Here is a 16,819-nt window from a genome sequence, read left to right as displayed (position 1 = left end):
GGTGAAAGAGGTCAGACAGTGGTTGGTTGCCTTTAGACAGCATCAGCTGGGATGGTACATAGGGGAACCCGCTGGGGACCTGGGTGGTGGCTACATGGCTATATACATCCGTAAAAATTCATCAACTCATACACCTAAGAGGTGTGCACTTCACTGTACCTAAGTTATGCATCAACATAAAGGAAAAAAATTCCTAAAATATTTTTAAAGCAGTGCATTGGCTCTGCAAATGCAGCTTCAAGCCAAGTCCCTTAGCCATCCCCACCGCACCCTAGGTCACCACCCTTAGGCCCCACCAAGTAGAATTCTGAAGCCTCCCTTTATAGAGAACTCAGGAAGTTGCCTGTCACGTTCCTTGATCCTGGTGTGTTTGTTTGGGATTATGTAAGTCAGATCTGGGGGGGCAACCTGAGGTCGGGATGAGGTTGAGGGCATCTGCTGGGAGTGGGATGAGGCCTCCTCATACACAGGTGTGTGGCATCATCTCTGAGTAGGGAACCATAAAATTTATCTTCCAAACGGACACTTGTGAGAGCAAAAGGAGGCTCCCTTAATATTTTCACCAGGACAATGGGCATAAACCTAGGCAAGAAGTATATAATAGAACTTGATAGGAAACCTGTCAAAGACCTGGAAAATATACATACTGGGAAAACTGTGGCTGGAGCTGTTTGGGACAAGGACAGGGGTGCAAGAAAAGAAGATGAGTACAGAGAAAAGTTTTTATTCTACCAGGGGTGCAGAAGTGTCAGGTATGATCACTCTTCAGGGAACCGGCCTCCAGCCCACACCCCAGCTGCTCCCCCTCCTTCTCCCCGAATTTACTGAACCTTCTCTGGAACTCCTAAGCCTGACCTTGCTCCCTGGCCCTCCCACCCACTGTTCCCCTGACCCCACTCCCTTTCCCAGAACTCAGTCGCCTGAGCCCCCAGGCTGCGGTTCCCTCCTAGGCCTCAGCCTTTCCTGCCTTCGACTGAAACAGCAGCATCTTCTAAGCCCTGGGGGCTTCCCCAGGCCCCAGCCCCGGCCTAGAACCCGCCCGCCGCCTGCCACGCTGCCACTGCTGCTTCCTCTATAAAGGGACACAGGCGTCCGGGCCCAGGGGCCCCGCACAGCAGGTGAGACTCTCCGACCCCATCTCCTCAGCTTCCTGGGCTACGGACTCCTGCCCCGGGCATCCTGCCCCTCCGCCTGACCCCGGCCCCTCCTGTGCCTCCTGTCTGGGCCCCGGCCTGCTGGGGCTTGGCCTTGGTGGGTTTGGTTTGGGTTGGTTCCCCGTGTCGCTCACTCTCCGTCAGTCTCTTTCTCTGTGGCTCTGGCGCACAGTCTCGGTTTCTGCCGTGATCCTCTCTCTTCCCTTCCCAAATCTGTTTCTCTTTCTGTCTCCCCCCAGCTCACCTCGGGGTTTCCCTGACTACATCTCGTTACCTTCTCTGCCTGCCGCCCTGTCTCTCGTGGCGGCTGCCTCCGCGGGCAGGAAGCCTGTCTTCCGCCGCGCGCCCCGCCCCGCTCACCCTCCGTCTCCCTGCAGGTTCTCCCCATGACACGACCTGGACGTCTCCGCCTCCCGAGGGTGCGCAGCAGCCCTCGCCTCCTCCTTCTGGGGATGCTGCTGGACCTGCTGTCTGGGGCCCAGGTGAGGCAGCAGGAAAATGGGGGCTGCTGGGGTGGTCCAGCTGAACCCTGGGCCCCCGAGACCCCCTCTAACTCTCTTCTCCTAGGGGCTCCCTGGTGTTGGCCGCCCTCCCTCTGCGTCTCAGGCTGCCCATCAACACTTCACCCAAGGCACCCTCAAACCTGCTGCTCATCTCGTTGGTAAACACCCATCTGACCTCCCAGACATCCAGCCCCCGCCTCTCCTCCTGCCCCCCCACCACACAGGAACCTAAGCATCCACCCCCTTCTCCCTCAGTTCCCCCTCCCCCCCCCTTCCCCACCCCCAAGGGCAGAGGCATCCATCCCCACCTCTCCCCCACCCATCCTCCAGGATCTCGGTCACCTAATAGCTGCTTCCTCAGGGACTGAGACCTCTGAGCCTCCAGACCCTTAACCTCCCTCCCCATGGCTCTTCCTAGGAGATCCCAGCATCCAGAACTCACTGCGCTGGAGAGCAAACACAGATCATGCCTTCCTCCACCATGGCTTCTCTTTGAGCAACAATTCCCTCCTGGTCCCCACCAGTGGCCTCTACTTTGTCTACTCCCAGGTGGTCTTCTCCGGGAAAGGCTGCTCCCCCAAGGCCACCACTGCTCCTCTCTACCTAGCCCACGAGATCCAGCTGTTCTCCTCCCGGTACCCCTTCCACGTGCCTCTCCTCAGTGCCCAGAAGTCCGTGTGCCCAGGGCCGCAGGGCCCTTGGGTGCGCTCAGTGTACCAGGGGGCTGTGTTCCTGCTCACCCAGGGAGACCAGCTGTCCACACATACAGATGGCATCTCCCACCTATTCCTCAGCCCCAGTAGCGTCTTCTTTGGAGCCTTCGCTCTGTAGAACTTAGAAAAATCAAAAAAGAAAAAACAATTAGTTTCAAGGCCTACTCCCTATTTTGCCTCCATTCTGACAGTTTCAAGGGTCACCACCATCTCTCCTTTGATCATTCCAACAGTCTCAATTCTTTCCCTACTCACATCACCTGGAGCTTCCAAAGAAGGCATTCTAAGCACCCCAGGGGACCACACCTTCCTGAACCACCCCGGATGCTTGGCTGAGGATTTCACACCTGCCTAGAAATTCCCAGCCCAGATCTGTCTGTCTGTCCTGCCAATCTAGATGGGAGCCTAGATCCGGACATGGAGGAGGAGCTTGGGTGAATGACTGGAGGCAGGGAGGGGGGATTATTTATGAAGGCAAAAAAAAAAAAAAAATTAAGTTATTTATTTATGGAGGATGGATAGAGAGAAATAGTAGAGGGACATTAGAAGAGAAAGAAATAAACAGACCCAAGAGATAAGGAGTGAGGGGGTGTCAGCACTAGATTGACCTAGAGAGAGAGAGAAAAAGTACGTCTGAGGGACCAAGGGGCTCTAAAGGAAGTGAAAGACTCTTAAGAGTCAGCCGCTGCTTGACTTGACACCCCATGAGGAGAGATCCGTGCCCTCAACAAAGCCAATAAACTTTTTTTCTCTGAAATACTGTCTGTCTATGTCTGTTGTCTAGGAGGGGAGAATTTCCCAGGTATCCATAAGAAATGGAGGGAGGGACAGAGGCCTCAGAGGCGGCAGGAGCTGTGGGCAGAACCAGGACATAATGGGGTCTGGGGTGCTCTGGGGGTTGTGGCAGATTCTGGGGTACTCAGCAGCCAGCTTGCTGCAGGGGAACCATAGGATAAGAAGACAGGAAAAACGGGGGTCCAGGGTCTGGAGGTTGAGACTCAGAGGGCTCCTGGGAGATATGGCCATATGTAGGAGTTCTGAAAAATGAGGGTTATGGGAGGCCTCTGGGGAGAAGTGACCACTCTCATGGGGGTGGGATATGGGGGCTCATAGAAGGCATGGCTGTGCAGAGGGTCCTATGGAGGGAGAGAGCCTGCAGGACTATAGGGGTTTGAAAGAAGGGGGCATGTAAGGTGACAGGACCACACACAGGGACACTGAAGAGCAGTGATGTCTCCATGAATCCGGGGAGAACGGGAGTTCTCTGGGGAGACATGCCAAACACAGGGCTCTGAAAGGTGGGGGCTTCACACAAAAAATAGGGACCTCTTAGAAGCCAAGACTGAAACTAGCAGCATGAGGTCCAGGTCAAAATGAAAGGAGAAGCCAGGCCCTGGTGGGGTCCGTGAATTCCCAGGGCTGATTTCACTCCCTCTGGGGCTGTCCCAGGCTTGTCCCTGCTCCCCCCAGTCAATCCTTCCAGAGGCCTCTTCCATACCCCCAACCTCAAGCGATCTCCCCTCCCCCAGCTCCTCGCCCTCCAGGGACCCAAACACATGCCTGAGGACCCAGTCACAGGCCTTTGGCCCCAAGTTTTCTCCCCTTCACGGACTCAGCTTTCTGAAGCCCCTCCCATCCTACCCTTTCTAGTCCTCTTCTCCTGTGAGTCCTGTCTGGAGATCATAGGGAAACAGGTCACGGAGCTGGTCCCCCCAAAAAATGGAGGCAATGGCAACTGGGAGGCAGCGAGGAGCTGGGGTCCAATCTCCAGGGTCCTACATACACATCAGAAACTGGCCCAGGAAGCCCCCCTCAGAATCCAAATGGGGAGAGTGGAGTATCCTTGATGCCTGGGTGTCCCCAACTTTCCAAACCCCCGCCCCCGTGATGGAGAAGAAACCGAGACAGAGGATACAGGGCCCACTACCGCTTCCTCCAGATGAGCTCATGGGTTTCTCCACCAAGGAAGTTTTCCGCTGGTTGAATGAGAGCCTTTCCCCGCCCTCCTCTCGCCCCAAGGGTGTATAAAGGCAGCTGCTTGCACAGCCAGCCTGCAGAAGCTCCCTCAGTGAGGACACCAGGGGACCAGCCAGGAGGGAGAGAAGCAACTCCAGACCCCCTTGTGAATAACCCCTCAGAGCCACAGCCTCAGACAAGCAGCCAGGTGGGATTTTTTTCCCTCTCACACACACTGCATCAGGGCTCCGCCATCTCCCAGCTGGACTTGAGCCCCTTCTGGAAAGGACACCATGAGCACAGAAAGCATGATCCGGGATGTGGAGCTGGCCGAGGAGGCACTCTCCAAGAAGGCAGGGGGCCCCCAGGCCTCCAGACGGTGCTTGTGCCTCAGTCTCTTCTCCTTTCTGCTCGTCTCAGGGGCCACCATGCTCTTCTGCCTGCTGCACTTCGGGGTGATTGGCCCCCAGCGGGAAGAGGTGAGTGCCTCACCAGACTTCCAGCTTCTCCCACCCAGCGAGAAGTGGAGGAGAAAGGGGCATGATAGAGGGGTGTAGATAGGGGGAGAAGAGATGTGGAGAAAGCTGGGGAGGCAGAAAAAGATACGGAAAGAAATAGGAGGGGAGAGAGGAAGAGACAACTATAGAGCAGTTGGATGCCTGGCACATGGAATGAGCTCCCTCAAGATTTGCTGAATGAATGAATGAATGGATGGATGGATGGATGAATGAATGAATGTACATGCAGATATATATAAAAAGAGATGTGGAGAGAGATGTGTGGTGTGGGTAGAGAGCCGGGGAAGAAATAAGTTGCTATGAATACAGATGGTAAGACAGAAAGAGATGTGGGCGATAGGAAAAGAGATAAGGAGGGAGGTGAGGGAAAGAGAGATAAGGGAAGATGGAGATAGGATGTCTGGTACAGGGAAGGCACTCAATGAAAGTGTTGCTGAATGAGTGGATGAAAACATGGATGAGTGCATAAATGAATGAATGAAGAGAAAAGAAGCAGAGACCTCGGGCCAGGCAGAGAGTGCAAGCGGAGGCAGCACAGCTCTTTCTCCTTTTGTGGTGACTTGTCTCTAAAGCTAACTTCTCCTTCTTCTCTCCAGCAGTTCCCGGATGGCCTTCATCTACTCAGCCCCCTGGCCCAGACACTTAGTAAGTGTCTCCAAAGCCTCTCTCCTAATCTGGGTCTGGGTGGGGGTGGCGGTTGGTCCTGGGATGGAAGCAGTGGGGGCAGATTCCGTGTGGGGAGGAGGACTGGAGGCCCAGGTAGGGGATATTTTCTGGGAAGTTTAAGAGTCTCACCTTTTTCTTTCCTCTTTCCTCCTCAGGATCATCTTCTCGAACCCCAAGTGACAAGCCTGTAGCCCATGTTGTAGGTAAGAATTCTGAGGCTGAGTCTTGGGAACTGGGATGAGGAGGGATAGAGTTAGGGGGTTGAACCGAGGCTGAGGATGGACAGACATCTGGAGACAGTGTGAGAAGGACTCACCGAGCTCAAGCAGAAGGTGGAGGAACAGCACAGGCCTTAAGGAGGCTACTCAGAACCTCACGGCCAGATGGGATGTGGGAAGACAGACAGAGGCGACAGGAACCGGATGTTGGGGCTGGGCAGGACTTGAGGGCCAGGATGTGGGGAGTGGAACCCACTGGCAGGATCATACTGACTCACCTCTTCTGCCCTCTCTCCCTCCCTCCAGCAAACCCCCAAGCCGAGGGGCAGCTCCAGTGGCTGAGCCGGCGTGCCAACGCCCTCCTGGCCAACGGTGTGGACCTGACAGACAACCAGCTGGTGGTGCCGTCGGATGGGCTGTACCTCATCTACTCCCAGGTCCTCTTCAAGGGCCAAGGCTGCCCCTCCACCCCTGTGCTCCTTACCCACACCGTCAACCGCTTCGCCGTCTCCTATCAGACCAAGGTCAACCTCCTCTCTGCCATCAAGAGCCCCTGCCAGAGGGAGACCCCAGAGGGGACTGAGGGCAAGCCCTGGTATGAGCCCATCTACCTGGGAGGGGTCTTCCAGCTGGACAAGGGAGATCGACTCAGCGCCGAGATCAATCTGCCCAACTACCTGGACTTTGCTGAGTCTGGGCAGGTCTACTTTGGGATCATCGCCTTGTGAGGGGGATGGACACCCATCTTCCCCTGTCCCCTCACCCTCCTCAGTCCCTTTGGTATCCATTCCTCAGACCTCCTCGTCCCCTTCTGGCTTAGAAAGGGAATTAGGGGCTCAGGGCTGGGCCCCAAGCTAATAACTTCAAATAACAACACTTGGAAACGTTAGGATGCCAGGAGGTGTGGCCTGGACAGTGGGGAATCAGCCACCACCTAGAATTCAAAATGGGGCTTCCAGAACCCACTGGGGCCTCAGCTTTGGATCCCTGAATGCAACCTAGGACACTGGAATGTGGAGACCGGAGAACCTTTGGTTCTGGCCAGAACACTTCAGACATTCCTCACCTAGAACCTGACATGAGTGGACCTCAGACCCCCCTCTCTCCAGGTGTTTCCAGGCTGTACCCCGAGATACAGAGCCCAGCCCCTGCCCCTCCCCACAGAATGCCCCCCCCTCTATTTATGTTTGCACTAGCAGTTATTTATTATTTATTTATTATTTATTTATTTACAAATGAAGGTATTTATTCGGGAGATCGGGGTGTCCTGGGGAACCCAATGTAGGGGCTGCCTTGGCTCAGACGTGTTTTCTGTGAAAACAGAGCTGAACTTTAGGCTGTTCCCACCTGGCCTCCTGGCCTCTGTGCCTCTCTTTGCTTATGTTTTTTAAGAAATATTTATCTGATCAAGTTGTCTGAATAATGCTGATTTGGTGACCGACTGTCGCTACATCGCTAAACCTCTGCTCCCCAGGGGAGTTGTGTCTGTAACCGCCCTACTAGTCAGTGGCGAGAAATAAAGTTTGCTTAGAAAAGAAACATGGTCTCTTTCTTGGAATTAATACTGCATCTGCCCCCTTCTCTCTTGGGGGTGAGGAGGCTGCTCTCTGAAGTCCACTCTCCACAGGGCCTAAGACCCATCCAGGCCCAGGGCTCCCGTCCTTAGACTCTCAGACCACCTGGGGGCCAGGGGACCCTACCTGAACAAAACCCTGCAGAATATCCCCCTCTCCTAGGAAACAGGAGCCTGAACCCAAAGACCTCTCCCTCAGGGCATGGGAATTTCCGATTCTGGGAATTCCAATCCCTCTTGGGGAAAGTCCTGCCGCTCAGGTGAGACTTCCGGCTGTGGTGGCTGGCTCAGGCCTCAGGGAGGAGACGCATTCTCCAGCACCTGAATCACAGCCAAGGAACTTCCGGAGATTCAGGTGTCTGAGCTCCAAATCCCACACTCCCAGGCCACCCACCCAGCCGTCTCCTGACTTTGTAATCTGAACCAGTCGCTTGACCAATGTATGAAAGGGAGATAGGAGTGGCCACTGCATGGGGTCGTGGGAGACTAGACCCAACATCCACTGGGGCACCTCAGAGGGGCCCTCAGTGAATTCTGGCTTTCTCCCTTCGTCCAGCACAAGACTCAGGTATCCAGCCCCCAGCTGTTCTCACCCTTTCCATTCTCTCAGTGGGTGAAATTGAAGCAAATAAAACACAAGCAACAAGATGTGGGTGAAAGGCCCACATGTTGGTTTGGTCTCACCAATTTTGAGTAAATGTTAAGGGAAGGAGTGTGAAGTGAGTGAACTGGAAAGAAAAAAGCCACCCCACTCCCACCCCAAGGAGGGGCTCTTTTCCTGAGACAGGGCCAAAGACAAATATGGAGTTAGAGATGGCGACACAGGGAGTGGGAGCCCCCGCAGTGTTCGGAAGTTGGTCTTTTCCTTCCAGCTCAGGGATGCCAAACCATGTGGTGTGCCACAGGGGTGGGCTGACCCGCTGGGGTGACCTAGATAGGGCCTTAGGATCCCTGTGCCTCCTCCAGACCTGGGCTGAAAGTCGGTCATGGGGCGGGGGGAGTGCCGTTACTCACCCCCACCCCCACCCCTGCTTAGGGGAAAGGGGACCTGAAGTGTGAATGAGGGGTGAGAACTTTCCATCCGGCCCTGGACAGAGCTGGGTGGCATCAGCTTTTCCTCCTATCACAGTTTTTCCTCCTCAAAGGCTTTCCTTGGTTCCCCAAGCTCCTCCCCACCACCCCAACTCTCTCTTCCTCTCTCTCAAATACCCTGCCCAACTTTCTCCTGCAGCCACCTCCCTTCAGACCTTATGAGCTCCTTGGACAGCCATTGACTGTCGGGCAATGGCTAACGGAACCTTCAGATAGCCAACAGGGGAGAAGTGCTGGGCCCCTAAGTGCTTCACTCCTCAGCCATGTTGAGTTTACTCTGCAGGCGGGACTTTTTGAGGGGTGCTTGCCTTTTCCCACAACAGCCCCTCTCATTGTTGGGAGGGACCCAAGAGAGAAAGAGTACAGTGCAGGCATCTGGTGGGGACCATCTGGCTCTGAGAATCAGGATGTTTGGAGATGCTCTGGAGTTCGAGGAGAACTCCACCCTTCTCCCCTCCAAATGGGTGAGTGCCCAGGCCTGGCCAGTCAGAAGCAGGGCGTGGGTGGGATGGGCAGACCACCATCCCACAGGGCAGATGCAAGAGGCAACATTATGAATTGTTTCCAGCAACCAGAAAAATACAGAGAAGAATTTAACCAACCCTTGTGCACCCACCCTGGTTTAAGACATGTTAGCATCTCAGCATCTGTATTGGCAGCACTAGAAGTTTACATTCTTTATTTTCATCAGGCTCAAAATCAGTTTTCAGAATCTCCATTTTTCCCACTGCTGTGGGGTCCCGAATATCTGGGTCCCGAATATCTGGGCCGATTCACACATGCAGTCGCTTTCCCAAGCGACCCTCACCCCACCATGACCGCCCCAAAGAAGGTCTTCCCCCTCCTGTAGTCCACCATATGGGGGTGACTGATGTTGACGTACACCCTCTCTCCCCCGCGGAGCTGCACCAGGCCGCCGAAGCCCACGCTCGTGTACCAGATGGGGCCATACTCGTGCCTCCCGGGCCCGCCCAGAACCGGGGTCACGGTCTCGGCGCCCTCCAACAGCAGCTCGGGAGTCCCGGGCCCGTAGGCGCCCCCCGCGCGGTACAGCGAGCTGCGCAGCGTCACCGAGTGGCTGAGGGGGCTCTGGCCGGCAGGGGGCGCCCGGCCCCGGTAGCCGACCTGACAGTAGAGGTAATAGAGGCCGCCCTGCGGGAGCGCCAGCCCCTCGGCGCCGGAGAACTGCGCCCCGTTCCTCAGAAATGCCTCTTCTTTCTTCGCCTCCCAGCCTAACTCCTGCCCCTTCATCGGAGCACCTGCGGAGAAACGGCTCTCTGGGAATCCGATCCTAAGAGAAGCGATCCAGGGGAGGTGGGCAGGGGACATTGCGGGGGGTTGTCGGCAGGGGAGTGGGGCTGTTAGCGCCCTGCAAGGACGGAGCCGAGGTTGGGGGGACGGGGTGATGGTGCCCTCTGGAATGAGTATGAGCTGGGGACTGAGGAGACCTGGATGTGGGGTGCGGAGCGCTGTGGCGGGAAGATCCAGGCCGAGTTTTGCCTGCTCCAGGAGGGAAGCTAGAAGCCAGAGTGAGGGGCTGAGCAGTAAGGTGGGCACTTTAGGAGACAGAGGTGGTGGAGAGAGACTCTGAGCATTGGAATAACAAGGCAAAGGGAACCCAGCTGCAACCAGCAGAACCGGCACCCTAAGGTGAGCCCCTTGGATTCTTGCCCGATTTTCTTCGGCTATTTACGCGCCTATCTCGGCCTCTGTGGTCCTTACCTATGAGGTGGGCAGCCGGGAACCTGGGGCTGAGATCTGTTTCTTCATCCTCCTGTTTCTCCTCCCCTTCCTCCTCCTCCTCCTCTTCTTCCACCTCCTCCGGCAGCTCTTGGGACCCTGGAATGGTGAAGAGTCCATGATCGGGGGTGGGTGGTCACCCATGCATGGACCTGAGAGGACAGAGGACGAGGGCCCAGGAATGGGGGGCCTGGATTTCTGGAGGAGGAGGCTATCTGGAGATGAGGATGGGAGGTGGGGATCCGTCCGGCAGGGAGGGAAGGCTGCTCTTACCCAGTTGTTGCTGGGTGTGTCCCCCTCGGTCAGTGGTCTCCGTTACCTGGGTGGGTGGGGTCACAGTGCCCAGAGTTCAGATTCAACTCGTGTCCATCATGTCCCTCCCAACATGGACCCGAGCTCCAGGTCTCGGGTTTCCCCCCAGCCTGACCTCCAACACCCATCTGCCTGGGAGGAAGAGCAAGCAACGCAGAGAGACCAAAGCCTGAGCTGTGTTTGAGGAAGAAGAGGGGAGAGGCACAAATAACCGGGAGGGGGTCTGGAAACATCAGGATGAAACAGCATCACAGGAATGTGGAATGAAATCCAGCTAAAGGACAGAAAAGACATCCCCACCAAGGACAGAGGAGGCTGCTGTGCAGGATGAGGTAGGGGGCAGCTCCAAGACATAGCATCCCTAGGATACAGCCCTGGGGGCCGGCTGCGGTCACTCACCAGTCCTCCCTGCTCCTGGGGAACCAAAGCCAGCACAGCCAGGACAGTGGTAGGCACAGCCAGCACCAGGGTCCCCAGCGCAGTAGCTCCTGCCACCGCTAGCAGAAGGCAGCCCCTTCCCTGGGTCCTCCCGCCCCGGCCCTCCAGTCCCAGTGCCCCCATTGAGTCTCTGAGCCAGGGCCACGGCAGGGGGGCTTTCATACTCTAGGGGTGGGGCTCCACCCTAGACCCACGTACCTGGCTGGGACTTTCCACAAACCCCTGCTCCCCTCACCCAGCTTCCTGTTTACCCAGAGCTAGGGTGGGGCAAGTGGATGCCTGGGTTCTCTGAACTAGGGAAGAAGTTGGGGTGAAGGGACAAGTTTTCAGGGTAGAGCTGGTGGGGGGGTGGTGGTGCTTAGAGATCTACTGGCTCAGCAAGGAGGGAAACTGAGGCCCAGGGAGGAAAGATAACTCGCAGAAAGTCAGGTAGCAAGGCTGCAAGGAGAACACAGGACACCCGTTGCCAGTGAGGTCTGCATCCTTCTACACCTCAAAGGGCTGGAGTAGGAGGACAAGAACTGGGGTTTTGAGCGACGAAGGTCTGGGTCCCTGAGAAAAACATATCTGCACACTGAGCCAACCTCCCCCTCTCATTCCTTTGCTCACCCTTAGATCCCTCTTGAGGGTGGGAAAGGCAAAGTCAAGCCACCCAGTGTTGGCAGCTGAAGGTGGCCTCAGTCTCACCACTGACTAGCTGATTCACTGAGGGATGGAGATGAAGCATTGCCTCCTTTCCTGGGAGGAGTAAAGACAGGAGAGAGAAGAGGCCTGCCCCCACCATCAAGAAGCTTCACAATCTAGGATGATCCCCATCCATTTGTAGGTGCTTATTAAATGTTGATGAATACATGGGCAAAAGGACACATGAACAAATGAATGAATGAATGAATGAGCAAAACAAAGCAACAAGGATCAAATGAATGGTATAGGTAAGTAATGCATTAAGAACTGAACGGAGGAAAGACCAGTTCCTTGGAAGTTGCAGGTAGTTCAGATCATCTCCCCTTCTTGATGACATCTCCGTATGTTCAGGGTAATAATAATAATATTATAATAATGGCTAATATACAAAGGGTACTTGGCATGTGCCTTCGATCGTTCTACACACTTGACATATAATTACTCTTTTAATCCTGGAAAAAATTTAAAAAAACAAAAAACAAGCCCAAGGAGGAAACTGGGGTGCAGAGAAGTTAAGGAACTTTTGGAACTTCACAAAGCAAGTGGCAGAGCCAGGATTTGAACTCAGGCAGTCTGGATCCACAGCCATGCAGTTTTAAAACTGAATATTCACTTAAGATTTGTGCATTTCACTATATGTAAATTATACTTTCCCCACACCCCTCAAAAAAGAAATGAGGAAGCAAATACTAAGTTTGAGTCAATAATAAGCATGCTGAACCATTTAGAGGTGAAATGTACTGACGTTTGCAACTTTGAAAGGCATCAAAAAATGAGATGGATTGATAAAAATGTGGCAAGACAAATATAGCAAAACATTAATTGTAGAATCTAAGCAGTAGGAATATGTTCCCTGTATAATTCTTTCAATTTTTCTCCCTTTGAATGTTTAAATATTAAAATGTTAAAACAATAAATTGAGTATTGTCCTATTGTCTTGCAAGAGTATGCTAAGGGTAGGGGTGGGGAAGTAGCAGAAAGAGCCTGAATTTAGAGAAGGAAATGCAGAAGCATGTGAACCCAGCACCAGATCCCCTCCTTTCCCTCTCCTGCACAAGGGCTCCCCAGTCTTCATCCTCCTGGAGGACTGGGCATGCAATCCTCCAGCACCCATCTCCCTCCCCTATGTGCCATTAATAGGCCTTTGCCCAGGTCTCTGTCCAGAGGGGTTCAGATCACTGCCCTTCCTTGGTCCTGAGCTCAGCATCAGAATGCTGTCACTTACAGGAGGTCCTCCTGGATTGCCCTCACCTTACCTAAGCACCAACCTTTTATCAACTTTGTATCCTAGACCTCAAGGCAGTGCTCATATAGATCTAATCTGGCTGCCTCTGACTCTCCTTTTTGTTAGTCAGCCAGCCAGGCTGGATACAACTTCAGAACATCAGGGAAGTCATTCCCACAGCTCCCAGGCTGATGTGGGAGCTGGGGTGTGTGTACCCACACACATACACAGAGGTCGTGAGCTCTCAGCTGATGCAATGTAAGGGGTAATTGGGGGAAAGTTAATCAGGGAAGGCTGCTTGGAGGAGGTGAACATTCACTGACTCACAGGATCAACAGGATGGTTAGAGGTGAGGGGGATTACAGGCCTAATTACAGGCCCAGGAGTCTGAAAGGAAAGATATCACAACCCTAACCCACAAAGCCCAACTTCTCCTAGCGATGCTGGGGAGGCGCCTAGGCTGGGGGAGAAGTTATAAAGCCAGAGGAACGCCCGAGGTGGCAACACTTCTCCCCACTTAGGAAGCTTTGGCCAGACTGGAGCCTATCCACCCTGCAAGCTGTAGGAGATGGGTAAGCTGGGGACCAGCAAGGACCTCAATGGGGAGAGTTGTTGGGGGAGGAACCACATCCCCCCCCGGAGTGAGCTGAGGCTGAGATGGGAGGAGAGATAGCATAGGTCTGAGGTTCCCTGGGCCCTAGAAGAATTCTCTCTGTGGCCTCTGGGGCACTACTCCTCAAAGACACGAAAAACAACCCCATTCCTGCCCCACTGCCCTCCCCTTTTGGACACCCCAAGCTCTCTCCTCACCCCAACTGTGCTTCTGCACATGCCCACCAACACACTCACACTCACACATTCATACACCCCAGCATTCCTCTTGAGTCCTAGAGGGTCCCTGTTTCCAGATTCTGCTCAGTACAGCAGGCTATGGGGTGAAGTCAGCAGCCCCTTCTTTGACCTCAAACAGGAACTAGTGGTTGGAGGGCAGGAAGTGCCTAAGGGGAAGTTAGGGGCCCCAGCAGTCTTCAGCCCCTGCTGTATTTGCCCTTGGGCAGTGGCTCTCCACACTAGCCAAACAGCCCCCCACCCCCTCCTATCCCTGCTCTCTCGACTTGCTCTGGGGCTGAACGAGCTCCCGGAGGGACTGGACACTGCCCTCCGATCTGTCATCAGTCGCCACCCCAGACCCTCACCCATCCTCCTCTCTAAGCTCCCTCACCAGAGCCTCAACTATCCAATGCTGAGGAGACCCCAACGAACCACCCGGTCAGCCCAGGGCAGAGGAGCTGGCAGAGTTGGTTCTGAAGCCCTGCTCTTCACCCCACTTCTGAACTGGGTGTCCTTGTAAAAGTCTGCGGCTCAAGCCTCAGTCTCCTTAACCGGGAAATGGGCACCATGCCACCCTATTTTGTTGTGGAGGTTAGCGGTGACAAATGGAAGGCGCCCAGTTCAGTGTTGGCACACAGGCAAGGCTCCTCAGCCTGGGAAATGATTGTAACAGAGGTCCTTCATTTTACAGTTGAGACACTTGAGGCATGTGACTCGCCTGAGGCCATTTAGCCTGACTGGGCCAGGGGCCAGTTGGCTGCCCTCCTGGACGGGGAGGTTGGTGGGTGCACAGGAAGCAATGGATGGAAAGTGGTGTGGGAGGTTCCTCGAGTAGAGGGTCAGGGCCCCTCAGGACCAGCTAGAGCAGGTGGGAAAGGGGTTGAAGAGTGAGGCCCCAGAGGCATCAGGGCTGGCAAGAGGATGCCGCTGAGGAGTGAGCGGTCTCCGAGATGAGGTGAGATAACTGTTAGGGATGGGTGGCACCAGTAGGAGGTGAGATAACACAGTTTAGGGTAAAGAATCTCTGAGAGTATATTTTTCTGCACTAAAACTGTTGGAGAGGAGAACTGGGATATCCACGACCAACCTGAAGGATGAGGTGAGCTGAGGAGAGAAATGGGCCCTCTACTCCACCCCTTTTCCCTACAGATATATGGCCTTTCCTATACGGGGGGCTGGGGCTGGGAGGGCTCCTGCTGCTGGTTGTGGTCATTCTGTCTGCCTGTCTGTGTTGGCTCCATCGGAGAGGTAAGTCCTGCCCTCACCTCCCCACTGACCCCACCGCACCCTTGTTGCCCTCTGCTCTACCCCCTCCTACTGCTTTCCCAGAAGTTCCCATCAATCCTGACAAGCCCGGGGTGAGGACAGGGGACCCGGGTGCAAGGGGTGAGAGAAGAGTATCCATGGAGAGAGGAGAGGACTTTGGCCCTGGGAACGACACAGGAGCAAGCAAATGAGGAAATACTCCCCAGCTCAGGGCCAGGATGGGGGCTTGGTTCCTGGGGGGTCCCCGGGAATGGAGGGTTGGGAGGTGCCCAATGAGACGGCCATGCTGAGTTGCTTCTTTTTCCTCCAGTGAAGAGGCTGGAGAGGAGCTGGGTGAGTCTGGGGACTGCGAGGGTGGCGGGTAGCAAGAGAGAGGAGTGGGTGATAAGGGGATAAGATGGGGCAAGCGGGGAAATGAGGGCTGGGGACCAAGAGAAAAATAGAGAGGAAGTAGGAGAATGAGAGTCAGAGGATGGAGAAAAGAGAGTGTGAGAGAGAAAGGGGCAGAAAGAGAGAAATAAGAGAAGGAGAAGAGAAGAAGAAATAGTACAGTGATAAGAATAGAAAAGAAGACAGGAAGGAGAAAGAGGGAAAAAATGAAAGATGAAGAGATTAAAAAATGAGAGACACAAAGAGAAAGGGGAACAAGAGAAAAGAGCAAGAGCTGAGCTTAAAATGGCAGAGAAAGAGAGAGAGAGAGACAGGGAAAGAGGGGGGACAGTTTTGAGAGATGAGAGAGCAAGAAGCGGGGAGACTGAGAGGGAGGCAGGAGGTAAGAAAGGTGAGGGGTGGGAGCAGAAACTCGCAGGGAGGAAGCAGGGGTCTCCTCCTGCAACCCTCCCCTCAGAACCCTCTTGTGCTGCCCCAGACCACGTCCTCCCAGCAGGAGCTCCACTACGCATCTCTGCAGAGGCTGCCAGGTGGTGGTGGTGGGCCTGACCATAGCAAAGGAGAAGAAGAGGCTGCCAAGAAGGACCCCAGCACCGACTATGCCTGCGTTGCCAAGAACAAACCCACCTGAGAACCCCCAGGCGGCTCCTCAACCCAGGTGCCTGGGCAGTCACCCTGTGGCTCACCGATTAAAGACTTTGCTCTCCCCACCTTCTGCATCTCAGCCTTCTCGGTCTTCTCAAGCCCCTGTTCAAAATGACCACCACCAAAACTCAAGCGGCTTCCGCCACCCCCACCCAGCTGTGTCAAGTGGTGATTTACTGGGACAAGAAGGATGTTTAGGGACTCAAGCTCCCCTGAAGGCCAGAAAGGGGTATTTTTTTGTGGGCCAGCCAGAATGGAGCTGTCAAGGGGTGGGAATACTCAGATCTGATAACCCCCAATTTCTCAGGAGAACCTGCCTCAGCCTCTCTGGATCTGGGAGAGGTGGGCATGTCGAGCTCTGTGATGGTGCTGGGAGGAGGGTTTAGGCCGAGAGGCTGGAGAGCAACCTCCTTGGACCTTTTCGGGCTGAACTTGGTGGCAGGAAGAGCTAAGAGTCTGGGGCTTCTGGAGAGCAGAGAGGAAAATACATGAGGCCCCTAAGGAAGAGTTGGTGGTGGAGCAGAGAGGGATTTACCAGGGCCTCTCGAAGAGAGCCTGGGATCACTGGGGTGTGGAGTCACTCCTCGGAGGCCATCCGAGGCATGGAAGGCTCTTCCCACGGGATAGGGGCCTGGTGGGAGAGCACACTGCAGCGCCTCAGAGCTGCAGCCACCGCATTTGCTCTGCTCCTCTTCTTGGTCTCTGTCTGTCCCTCCTCCAGCTCTCTTACAGCCCTCCCATCTCTTCCGCCATTGCCCTTGTCTTCGTTGTTCACCTTTGCCCTGGTAATAGATGGTGGCACCCAAGGCTGAAGGTGCAGAATTCAGCCCGAAGGAGGAGACCCGAGTGGCGCCGAGCTGAGGCAACCCTGCATGTGGGCAGAGGAAGGGACGGG

The 16,819-nt window shown here is 54.8% G+C and overlaps 4 protein-coding genes and 1 long non-coding RNA gene across 8 annotated transcripts; 4 read left to right on the top strand and 1 right to left on the bottom strand.

Annotated features, from left to right (window-relative positions):
* Positions 1–1,075: 1,075 nt before the first annotated feature.
* Positions 1,076–3,127, top strand: LTA (lymphotoxin alpha). 2 transcript variants are annotated; one of them, XM_037843794.1, is made up of 4 exons: positions 1,076–1,118; positions 1,532–1,636; positions 1,722–1,815; positions 2,076–3,127. In XM_037843794.1, the coding sequence occupies exons 2-4, from the start codon at positions 1,541–1,543 to the stop codon at positions 2,486–2,488; spliced, it is 603 nt and encodes a 200-aa protein (XP_037699722.1). In that variant the 5' UTR covers positions 1,076–1,118; positions 1,532–1,540; the 3' UTR covers positions 2,489–3,127. The 2 variants fall into 2 exon arrangements, with proteins under 2 accessions (XP_037699722.1, XP_037699721.1); XM_037843793.1 differs by having other exon boundaries at positions 1,113–1,251.
* A 1,320-nt stretch (positions 3,128–4,447) lies between these two features.
* TNF (tumor necrosis factor) lies at positions 4,448–7,345 on the top strand. 2 transcript variants are annotated; one of them, XM_037844301.1, is made up of 4 exons: positions 4,448–4,805; positions 5,444–5,489; positions 5,666–5,713; positions 6,035–7,345. In XM_037844301.1, exons 1-4 carry the CDS (start codon positions 4,620–4,622, stop codon positions 6,454–6,456), a joined length of 702 nt encoding a protein of 233 aa, XP_037700229.1. In that variant the 5' UTR covers positions 4,448–4,619; the 3' UTR covers positions 6,457–7,345. The 2 variants fall into 2 exon arrangements, with proteins under 2 accessions (XP_037700229.1, XP_037700228.1); XM_037844300.1 differs by having other exon boundaries at positions 5,441–5,489.
* A 1,696-nt stretch (positions 7,346–9,041) lies between these two features.
* On the bottom strand, positions 9,042–11,073 carry LTB (lymphotoxin beta). Its single transcript, XM_037844299.1, has 4 exons — positions 10,845–11,073; positions 10,407–10,452; positions 10,116–10,232; positions 9,042–9,652 (listed from the first exon to the last, which is right to left on the bottom strand). Exons 1-4 carry the CDS (start codon positions 11,043–11,045, stop codon positions 9,198–9,200), a joined length of 819 nt encoding a protein of 272 aa, XP_037700227.1. The 5' UTR covers positions 11,046–11,073; the 3' UTR covers positions 9,042–9,197.
* Positions 9,774–12,484, top strand: LOC119540217. Its single transcript, XR_005218057.1, has 2 exons — positions 9,774–10,777; positions 11,499–12,484. It is a non-coding gene; the product is annotated as an uncharacterized LOC119540217 (long non-coding RNA).
* Positions 12,485–13,275: 791 nt separating this feature from the next.
* Positions 13,276–15,989, top strand: LST1 (leukocyte specific transcript 1). Of its 2 annotated transcripts, XM_037844577.1 has the most exons (4): positions 13,276–13,364; positions 14,773–14,871; positions 15,200–15,222; positions 15,758–15,989. In XM_037844577.1, exons 1-4 carry the CDS (start codon positions 13,361–13,363, stop codon positions 15,908–15,910), a joined length of 279 nt encoding a protein of 92 aa, XP_037700505.1. In that variant the 5' UTR covers positions 13,276–13,360; the 3' UTR covers positions 15,911–15,989. The 2 variants fall into 2 exon arrangements, with proteins under 2 accessions (XP_037700505.1, XP_037700507.1); XM_037844579.1 differs by lacking the exon at positions 14,773–14,871 and having other exon boundaries at positions 13,278–13,364.
* The last annotated feature ends 830 nt before the right edge of the window (positions 15,990–16,819 follow it).

This window comes from Choloepus didactylus, chromosome 7 (assembly GCF_015220235.1).
Source record: "Choloepus didactylus isolate mChoDid1 chromosome 7, mChoDid1.pri, whole genome shotgun sequence".
NCBI classification, from domain to species: Eukaryota; Metazoa; Chordata; class Mammalia; order Pilosa; family Megalonychidae; genus Choloepus; species Choloepus didactylus.
The sequence above is the reverse complement of the archived record's forward strand: the minus strand, read 5'-3'. Positions and strand labels throughout refer to the sequence as shown.